The 10,791-nt window shown below is 40.0% G+C and overlaps 1 protein-coding gene across 4 annotated transcripts in view; it reads left to right on the top strand.

Moving 5' to 3' along the window:
• The first annotated feature begins 1,986 nt into the window (after positions 1-1,986).
• Positions 1,987-10,791, top strand: part of CRLF3 (cytokine receptor like factor 3) — a 41,458-nt gene continuing 32,653 nt past the window's right edge. For 3 of the 4 annotated variants that reach the window (XR_006728802.1, XR_006728801.1, XM_045525439.1), the window contains exon 1: positions 2,016-2,215. Coding sequence is in view for 2 of the 4 variants with exons in the window: in XM_045525439.1 (XP_045381395.1) it covers positions 2,087-2,215 (129 nt within the window). In the remaining 2 variants the exon portion in view is untranslated. Of the gene's footprint in view, positions 2,216-10,791 lie in introns of all 4 variants that reach the window. The other variant, XM_045525437.1, reaches the window with a different exon arrangement.

Raw genomic sequence — 10,791 nt, 5'->3', positions numbered from 1 at the left:
AAGTAGTTTTACAAGATTTCCTTCAGTTTTCTTTGTTCTGTTTTTCGGTATAGTGTGGATATATTAGGTATACATTTCCTGCCTCCCATCAATTAGTAGACTAAGAAAAAATAAAGTTGAATAAGGCTAACATTAGTGTGTTAGTTTTACGGACATTTCATTTTCATTTTTTTTTAAGGCACCTTCCCTCCACATCCTGGGCAGACATGGGGAAAGGGCCCCTTTAATTTTTTTTCCTTTTAATTTAATGTGGTAAAGCCCTCAGGGGTAAGGTCCGGGATGCTGTTCAATTAGCTTTAGTGAACATACAGAACATACTGTGTTCAAAAACATCTAATGAATCCTGTTTTTACTCATTTAGTCTGTGGCTAAGTGCTCTTATTCCCTTGAACCATTAGACTTTCTTTGCCCCCCTTTTCCTGTCAAACCTGTTAAAGGCCACCATCCTAATTCAAACCTCTATCCTATTATACCTTCACTAATCCCATATGTTTTTTCCTTATTTACCCCACTCTCCATCTATTTTATGTATATTCAGTTCACTGAACAAATATTTATTGAGAATTTACTGTCTGCCAAACCATACCTCATCTTAAAACAGACCCAAGTCCCACCTAACATTTATCTTCCTAAAACATTGTTTTGCAAATGACACTGCACATGCAAAACCCTTTAATGCATACTCATTAAAGTCAAAACTTCTTACACCTGAATTCCATGGCTCCTACCTTTCTTTCAACTTCATCTCCCAATATATTAATAGTAGTCAGTTCTACCTTTCCAGTCAAATTGGTCTACCCCTTTTTTTATCAAACAATCCATTTATATTCCTATCTCCTAGTCCTTACATTCCTTCCCACTTAGGTTGTCCTACCAGGAGTGCCTCCTCTCCCCCCTTTTATTTAGTTAATAAACTTTAAAAAAAAAAAGCCTGTATTCATTCAACAGATACTTATTAAGTACAGTACCTAGGATTCAGGGTAAAGCTAATTTCCCATTTTCTCTCCAGAATGGTTTCCCTTTTCTAATTTTCTCCAGTTCCAAGTGTCATTTTCTTAGCACAAAACAATGTGGTAGAAAGAGACTTAGTCTGGCCCAGGAAAACTGGGATCTAGCCTCTAGTATGGATTCACTGTGTAACCCAGAGCAAATTGCATTCAGTTATGTAACATTCTAGGCTAGGGGTCACCAAGCTATGGCCTAGGGGCCAAATCCGTCTGACCCACAACCTGGTTTTTGGGGCTTGTCAATGATTCATTCTTACCTTTTTATTTTACCTTTTTAAATGGTTGGGGGGGAAATGCAATGACTATTTTGTGACATATGAAACTCAAGTATCAATGTCCATAAGATTTTATTGCACATGGTCACACCCACTTACTCACTACGTTGCAACAGAGACCTTACGGCCTGCCAAGCCCAAAATTATTTTCTACCTGGTCCTTACAGAAAAAACTTGCCAACACCCGTCTGGGACTTCTGCCAGGATTGCTGTAGCACTGGTCATCAGTTAGGCCTCTTTTGGCCCCCTCACTACACTACGAGCTTCTGGGTGGCGGCACTTGGGTCTTCGGAGCCTCCCAAAAGGCCTGCCGCTGCTGGGAGGCTCATTTACGAGAGAGGTGACACAACGACGATTTAAGGGCCAGAGCTATGGCGTCAGATCAGGGTTCAAATCCTGTGGCTCGGAACAGTTGATTTCCTCACTCTGTCCTGCAGTTTCCTCCTCTGAGCAATGGAGATACAAATAGGGCTGAAAGTGGGGCAAGAATGAGATAAAATGTACGAAGCGCTTAGCATTTTGTTAACCCCGCCAAACCTCCGCGCGTTTCCTGGGGAACTGCCCGGGGCCGAGCTGTTAGGCAGCAGGGCAGGGGTAACGTGAGCGGCCGGAAGGGCGGCGCTAGGACCCGGACGCCACGCACGGGGCGCTGCCCGCGCAGCCGTCAATCAAGGCCGCCGCGGGGCCGGGCGTAGCGGGGCGGGGCCGGGCGGTCCTGGCGCCTGCGCGAAGCAGCGCCGGGCCGCTCGGCGGCGCCGGGCACAGTTGGGAACCCGCGCCCGCAGCCGCTGGCCGCGCGGCCGGATGAGGGGGACGATGGAAGTGGAGCCCGAGGTGCTGCTGCAGGAGGCCCGCGAGAACGTGGAGGCGGCGCAGAGCTACCGGCGGGAGCTCGGCCATCGGCTGCAAGGGTTGCAGGAGGCGCGGAGGCAGGTCGGAGGGCCGCGCCCGGAAGGGTGCTGTGGGCCGGGGGAAGGGCGCGCGGTGCCGGGCGGTGGGCGAGGGCAGTGAGGGCTCCGAGGGGTGGGATTGTATGAAAACTCTGAAGGGAGAAGGGGAGAGGCTCTGAAGGGAAAGGAGGCTTAGTAAGGTGTGGGAGTGGGGGACGTGGGAGCTGGGGCGATCAAGGGGGAGATAAGTTTGACGGAGGAGGGAGGGTGTGAGGAACGTTCCCTCAACTTTGTGGGGCAGTGATGGGAATGGGGCGGTGTCCGAAGTTGGGGAGAATGAAGGACCAGAGCAAAATCCGAGGGAATCACAGAGGGTAGTGACGAGTTAGGGGAAGTGGAGATTATTTGGGAAAGTCTGCGGTGGATAGAGATTGATTTTAGAGAGCCTGAGGAAAAGGTGGAGGCAGTGACCTGGGGAGCGCAAACGGTGGCGACAAAAAGGACATTGGAAGGGGAGGACTAAGGAGAGAGAGTGGGGAGGTAGGGATTGAGAAGCAGTAGGGTTAACACTAAATGAATGAGATTTAGGCCTGAATAATATCTCGTATGGCCTTGAATGCATTTTAAAAAAATCATTTAGAGTAAGCCTGTTCTAGGTGGTTTAGATTAGAATTTAAGGTGAAGGTGAAGCTATGTTGGATGGGCAGAAGAAGGAAAATGAAATGCTTGAGAGAGGGCCTACAAAGGCCTTGGGAAAGGGAAAAACAGATTTAAAGAGAGGAGGACTGAAAGGAGAAGCTAAATAAACTTTCAAGTGGTGCAGTTAACTGTTCCATGGGGAAGGAGTTATCAAAGATATGGGAAAGCCACATGGATTCTCCACACCCTCAAACGTATACAGAAAAAGATATAACCCACTGCCAATGTGTGATAGGACAGATAATCCTCAGGCTGTTAACATAAGTGCCTAATAAATGCTTTTTGAGTGGATAGGATTCCATCTGCATTTTTCTAGATCACACTAGATGTTGTCCTAGGAACTCCCATACTGCATGGAATCTGAAAATGGTAGAATAGTGCTGTGATAACAGTGTCTTTGGATATTCTTATCACTAAGGGTACTCAGCACGCATTGGGTTTTATATATTTTAAAATGCTTGTAGAGCTGGTGTAAAGCAGGTGTCATTTGTATTTTAGTACCAAAACTGGGAGCAGAATCTAGTTATGACTGTCTTGATTTGATGAATACTTTTCAAGGCCTTTCAATGCGCTCTTCTCAATTTCCTTTTGAAAACATCTGCATTATTCCTTCTCCTCTTTTGAAATGGAGGTTGTAAATCTAGGACATTGTTTAAAAAGAAAGAGATTAAAATATCTCTTGTTATATCACTAACGTTTCAGCTAGTTAAGATATATTATGTATGAGCATAACTGTTGTTTAACTCTGCATCAGCAGTTAAGCAGTAGAGTTGACACGAAATGAATGAGGTTAGTACCTGGGAGTAGTTATTAATTTCTCATGTAATACTGGATACTTTAAAAAGAATTTGGTGTGACCCCATTCTAGATGATTTAGCGTTGAATTTCCAAGCCTATATTCTTTTAAATTTTATATCCAATAATTTAAATACTGTACATACTTTCCTATAATTTAGTGTAGTTTAATATGGGCTTTTGTTTTGTTTTTGAGGCCCATTGTCTCAGGCTTGAGACAGAAAACACCAAAAGAACATCCATCACAATTAGGTTCCTGGTGACACTGCCGTGTAACTAGACTGAGTAATAGTGTAGTTCTCTTTTGTGAACTGGAATGTGTTTTGTGCCAATGCCAGTTACAACAGTGTCTCTCCTCAAAGCTAATTCTAGTGCATTGTGCATGTTTGGGTTTGTGGAATAAGTCCTCTGTCAACTTGCATTTTAAGGAAGGTCTGTGTTACAAAAATATTATCAAAATAAGCAGCTGCTTTTGTTTGGTGGTTAGGGTCCCAGTCATTTTCAGAGTAACTACATAAAATGTATGACCTTTTAGTCAAAGATTTTGCATGGGGGAAGGATGGGAAGAGCAGAGAGGAAGGGATGCTACCTTTGTCTATATTTTTTACTTGCTGATTTTATTTCCTTTTGGCATATGCTTTTTTATTGAGCTATAATTCACATACCATAAAATTTATTCCTTAAAGTTTATAATTCAGCAGTTTTTAGTATATTCACAGAATTGTTCAACCTTCATCGCTGTCTAATTCAAGAACATTCTCATCACCCTAAAAAGAAATCCGAGGCCTTTTTGTTATGACAAGAGGCCCATTTGCCGTTTTGTGGTGAACGTATCTTGCCCTTGCTCCGTAAACCTATCTTGTCCTTCATCAATAAACTTCGTTTCAAGCTTGCAAAAAAGAAAGAAAGAAAAAGAAAAAAAAAAAAAAGAAAGAAGGAAAGAAATCCCATACTCCATAGCTGTCAACTCCCCCAGCCCCTGGCAACCACTAAACTATTAATATTTTCTGTCTATGGATTTGCTTATTCTGGACATTTCATATAAATTGACTCATACGATATGTAGCCCCTGTGACTAACTTCTTTGACTCAGCATAATGTTTTCAGGGTTCATCCATGTAATAGCATGTATCAGTACTTCAAGAATTATAATTGTTATATGGATATACCACACTTTATCCATTCATCAATTACCGGACATTGGTTTCTTTCAACTTTTTGACTATCATGAGTAATGCTGCTATAAACATTGTGTACAGCTTTTTGTATGGATGTTTTCCATTCTTGTGGAATATACCTAGGAATTGCTGGATCACATGGTAACTTTTTGTCTAACCTTTTCAGGAATTCTTGGCATACTTTTTTATCTTTGCTTTTGTTTCTTACCCTTTAAAATCTTGCATGAAATTTGTCTCGTGTTAAGAAATCGTGTGTGTGAAAGTCTAGAAGGAAGAAGAATAAAAATCTCTTTAAACAAGTGCCAACATGCAGCAGTTTCTCTTGTGGTTAAGTTTGGGCCCTACCCTCTGTTTTCAGAGAAAAGGAAGTTCTATGTAGGAATGCAAGGGTTGTCTGTAACTCTTACTGTTTGAGTAAGTTAAAAGCTAAAGAGCTATTTGTTGTCTTCAGGAAATCAGATAATGTTTACAGCCAACCTGGCCTAGCTGATGTTGAAATCATTAAGAACAGTTCTCTTACAGCTCTCTGGAATCCTTGGTACTAAATGTAAATACCAAGAAATTAACTCCCACTCTCCTTAAATATTTATTTGTTCATTCACTCGATAAATATTTATTGAGTGCCTGTTGTAGGTCTGAGATACTTCCAGACCTAGATACAGTGGTCAGGGAGATAGACCACTGCCCTCATGAATTTATTCCTTCCTTTTTCTTCTTGTGTGTGAGTTTTAGCATATTGTGTTTTTTAAGAATTGGGTGGGTGACTTATTAATTAGATCAGTACCCATGAAAACAAAACAAATAGGAAAAACCTAAGTTCTTATATATTTATTTTTAGATTTTGCTTCTGTTGTGTTTTTCATCATTGTCTTTTTTGCTTGTTGTAAGTACAGATAACTGATCAAGATGTCACGTAGTGATGTCTGCTGGCTATTCAGGCATCACAGGGTGGCACTACCTTGATGACATTGCCACAGTCCAGGACCTGGTGCTTAAGCTTTGTTAGTCCAAAAACTTCATCTTTGTACATTATCAAAGGGGGATTAGCTTGAGGTACTGGAGGAGCCAATGGTGGGAAATGCCAGTATTTTAGTTTGTGTGCAGTTATAGTTCGCTCTGTAAAATGAATATGTGGGCTTTCATATGCCTTTTAGTTGCGTGATTCAGTGCCTCTCAGAGCACTGACAAAAGCAAGTCTCTGCTCCTTCAGAGTAAATGGTCTGATCCTGGTACCTAATTAAGATACTATTTAGTGAGGGCCTTGCCCAGCTCTGGCCAGTGATGTCCCTTAGATCTTTGTTACTATGAATGTGGTTTGTGACCTGCAGCAGTGGCATCACCTGGGAGCTTGTGAAGAATGTGGAATCTCAGGCCCTACCTCAGACCTACTGAACCAGAGTCTGTGCTTTAGCAAGATCACCAGGTGTGAGATGTATGCAACTTAAAAATTGAGGCACACTGCCTTAGAGTACACCATGACCACTTCATCTCCTTACTGATTTCTATAGTTTAATCTAAAGGTATATCTTCATAAATTGCTGTGGCTTGTTCTCAAGATTAAAACATTGTTTGAAATATTAGACATTTGTTAGATAATTATAAAAAGATACACAAGTGAGTAATTGACAATCTCAAGCAAGTGCTTGTCCCAGCATGTCTTAATATCTGTAATGTGACCATTTGATGAATGTCTTCTGTAGTATTTTGTTTTCATTTTACATTTTTTAATTTTTTTTTTTTTGAGACAAAGTCTTACTCTGTCACCCAGGCTGCAGTGTAGTGGTGTGATCTTAGCTCACTGCAACCCCAAACTCATGGGCTCAAGCTGGGAGTACAGGCACGTGCCACCACACCTGGCTCATAACTATTAATAGTATTCTTGATATTCCTAATGTGTAACACCAGGTTCTCTATGGATCATTATTCCTACAGGATTTGAAAACACGTAATATACTAGTTAAAGACTGGGACACATATAGAACTCAGTGGAAAAAAAAAGTAAGTTATTTCAGAAAACCAAGACAGGAAGTCTTAGTAGTTTAGCAAAGAAAAGAAAGCTATTATTGCTCCTTTTATCTCCCACTTCCCCTTCTCTTACCCATTTTCAAAACAGTACAAAAATCTGTTTGAATGTAATTTGTTACAGCAGTAGTACTTAAAATGTCCCTATTATAGTATTCTAAGAAAAGGTTAAATCTAAATTTAGGGAAAACCAAAAACATATGAAATAATTTAAAATAACCTATATTTCTACTAACAGAAACTGCATTTAATGTTTTGGTGTATCGTTCTGTACATATTCTGCAAAGTTGAGAGACTACTGTGTATGCAACTTTGTATCCAATTTTTTTCTTTTGTTTAGTGTATTATAAACATTTATCAAGAACATTTTCCAGTGTGCGGCCTAAGATTAAATGCACAGGCAAATAGAGTCTATTATTAATACATAGATATTTATGGAGCATTTATTGGTGGTAGGCCGAAATGTATTGGTTCAGAAACCTGAAAACACCAGAAGCAAAACTAAATAATTGCAACCAAGTGGGGTAAAAAAAAGCTACACATATACAGTCATGTGTTGCTTAAGGATGGGAGTATGTTCTGAGACTAGGCTGTATGTAACCTATTGCTCCCAGGCTACAAACCTGTACAACATGTTACTGTACTGAATATTGTAGGCAGGTGTAACACAATGGTAAGTATTTGTGTATCTTGGCCAGGTGAACTGGCTCATACCTATAATCCTAGCACCCTGGGAGGTTGCAGCAAGAGGATTGCTTGAGGCCAGGACTTGTGAGTGACAGCCTGGGTGACAGAGACTGTGTCTCAAAAAAAAGGTATTTGTGTATCTAAACATAGCTAAACATAGAAAAGATACAATAAAAATATGATATTACAATCTCATTGTTTGGAGATAGGCTCTCTAAAAATGTTTTTAAAAAGAAATTAAAAAAATATATAATCTTATGGGACCACCATTGTATATGTGGTCATCATTGACCAGAAAGTTGTTATTATATGGCACATGACTATGTTAGTGTGAGAAAGACCACGTATTTATATTGGCTTTTCAGCCATCTTTTCACAAATTGTCTTTAAGTATGACACTCTGAAAGCTGCATGTTGAGTCCAGAATTCACCTGAAATACAAGAAGAGGTGGAAAATTGAAACAAGCATTCTGAATCAGTATTGTTAAACTCAGTGATGTTAATTAAAAAGTGTGTGAATGTCAGAGGTATGTTTCTATGTAGATTTTTTTCAATGTAGATTGTAATGTATGTATAGTTTGATAGAGAAGAACTTTTTTTTTTTTTTTTTTTTTTTTTTTTTTGAGACAGAGTCTCACTGTCACCCAGGCTAGAGTGCACTGGCATCATCATAGCTGACTGCAACCTCAAACTCCTGGGCTCAAGCAATCTTCTTGCCTCAGCCTCCCGAGTAGCTGGGACCACAGGTGCTTGCCACTACACCTTGCTAATTTTTTCTATTCTTGGTAGAGACAGCCTCTTACTCAGGCTGTCCTCAAACTCCTGACCTCAAGCGATCCTCCTGCTGTGGCCTTCCAGAGTGCTAGGATTACAGGCGTGAGCCACTGCGCCTAGCCAAGAACTATTCTTATTACCTGGTAAATAATATGACTAATTTGCCATCTAAAAAGCCAAACAAATGTAGGACAGCCTTTTATTATTGAGGGCTATCAGTGAATCACTAATATTTGCAGTTATTTTACTTGTCTCTATTAGCCATGAGATGCTGAGAAAGTACACTTTCCTGATCTTCAGTTTCCTTATTTGTAAAATGAGGATAAGGGTAGTGCCTACTTTACCTGGCCAGCGTGGGAATTAAAATGAGGAACGTATTTAAAGTGCTTAGCACAATTCCCAGGACGTAGGAAATTTTAAATTAATATTGACCATAATAATAATACCACTAAATATTATTGTTATTCAAGGTAGCATCCTCTACTTCTCCAACTGACAACTTATTCTTTAAATGTCTCCTACTCTCTTTCCCAGCAGAATGCCCTTTTAAAGCTCTGATGACAGTTTGTGGTTGCCCCACTTATGTAAGAACTTAATACATTTTATTATAGTTACTTGTGCATGCCATCTCCATTACCAGAAAGAGAGTTTTTGAGGTCAGGGCCATGCCTTTATAACCCCAATTCCTGGCACATACTGACCTTAATAAATGTTGAATGAGTGCCTTTATGAATGTTGTGGGTGTACTTTTGCAGGCATTCTTTTTAGATTGACTGTGGTCTTGATTATATGCAGCCTATTCATTAATGCAGAATATCAGGAATTACACATGTATTTTTTCATATGGTTTGCTTATCTATTGCTGCATAATAAACTATGCCAAAGCTTAATGGCTTAAAAAGCAACCATTTTATTTGCTTACAATTCTGGAGGTTGACCAGGTCTCAGTTAGGCAGTTCTCCTGGTTTTGCTTGGCAACACTCTTGTGGTTGCAGTCAGATGGCAGCTGAGGCTGGAATGTCCAAGACAGAATGTTTGCTTACATCTTGGGAGCCTTAGTATTAGTAGGACTCAGTTGGAACGCTGGCATACCTGGGCCTTGGTGCCAGTCTCACTCCCTTTCTCCTTCTTTCCCTCTCTTCCTCCGTCCCTTCTGCTCTCTTTGCCCTTTCTTCCTTCTTTCCTCCTCCTTCTCTTCTTCCCTCTCCCCTTCCGCTTGTCCTCTCCAGCAAGATAGCCATACTTCATTTGTGGCTTAGGGCCTCCAAAAGCAGAAGTTGACAGGTCTTCTGAAGGCTGAGTCCTGAAACTGGCACAGCATCAGTTTTACTCTGTTCCTATGCACATGTGACTACATTGCTGTCACAGGCCCAGCCCAGATTCTAGGGGAGAGGACTGCACAAGACCATGAGTACCAGGAGATGTAAGTTCCTGATTCACTGGGGGCCACTAATGTAACAAACTACCAAATCATAGGATATTCTTTTTCTTTTTGAAAGTTTTCAAATAAGCATTAAACAAAGAAAAAGCTTAACTATAAGAGAAACAAGAGGCAATGTAGCACTGCTTACAAGTCCATGTTTGAGTCAGACTGAATTCAAATTCTCTGCCACTTGACTAGCTTTGTGATATGAGCAGATTCATCTCTCTCACTCTCACATGTCACAGATACTTTCTTTACTGAGTTCTGGTGGAATTTAAATGAGACCATGAGTGTAAGTACCTGGCACGCAGTAGGTATTCGGTAGATGATAGCTACTGCTATATTGTTACTGCCACTATTGTTAATGACTAATATCTTGGTGTCAGTGCAAAGACAAATAGCTAATGTACTTTTCCTATGACCTAAGAAAAAAATTTTTTGTTAGCCTCTTTAATTTCAGTTGACTATTTTATATCGTTGCGCTTTGTCTTTTATTTTTGATTAGTATGTTCATGTTAGCTAATAGTTTTTAAAGCCAGTCTCTAATTATAAAGTAGTTTTAGTTTCCTATTAGCAAAGCAATTAGGAAAATAAATTCTTAGATTAAACCTGGAGAATAAAAATTCTCTTATCAAGTCATGGAAATGCATGTTTTAGAGAAGATAGTGGAGGGAGATTCTAGTTACTTAATTTCCTGAAATACAGTATTATATTAATATAGCAACTGTATATTGCCACAAGACTGAAAGTATCTTAAATTAGGTTCTACGTACATATATTTTATGACTTTTTAGTAGGTAAACACTGGAGGACAATGTATCAGTCACTGTTGTTTTGGAGGGTTGTGAAGTAAATATTCCCTGGGCTTTCCAGTGGCTTAGTACTAAGGTATAAACTTGATGAATTTTTGGCATTTTGTGAGCTCATCATGTTAAAACTTTAAAAACAGTTGCTTTGGGGTTAAACTCAGTTTTGGTGGAAACTTTGTTAAGTTTTAGTGTTCTGTTACACTAGAGATTTTAGTGGAAAATTAGTTCAGAA

Source organism: Lemur catta, chromosome 15 (assembly GCF_020740605.2).
Source record: "Lemur catta isolate mLemCat1 chromosome 15, mLemCat1.pri, whole genome shotgun sequence".
In the NCBI taxonomy this organism is placed as follows: Eukaryota; Metazoa; Chordata; class Mammalia; order Primates; family Lemuridae; genus Lemur; species Lemur catta.
This window is presented reverse-complemented; position numbering and strand designations above follow the sequence as displayed.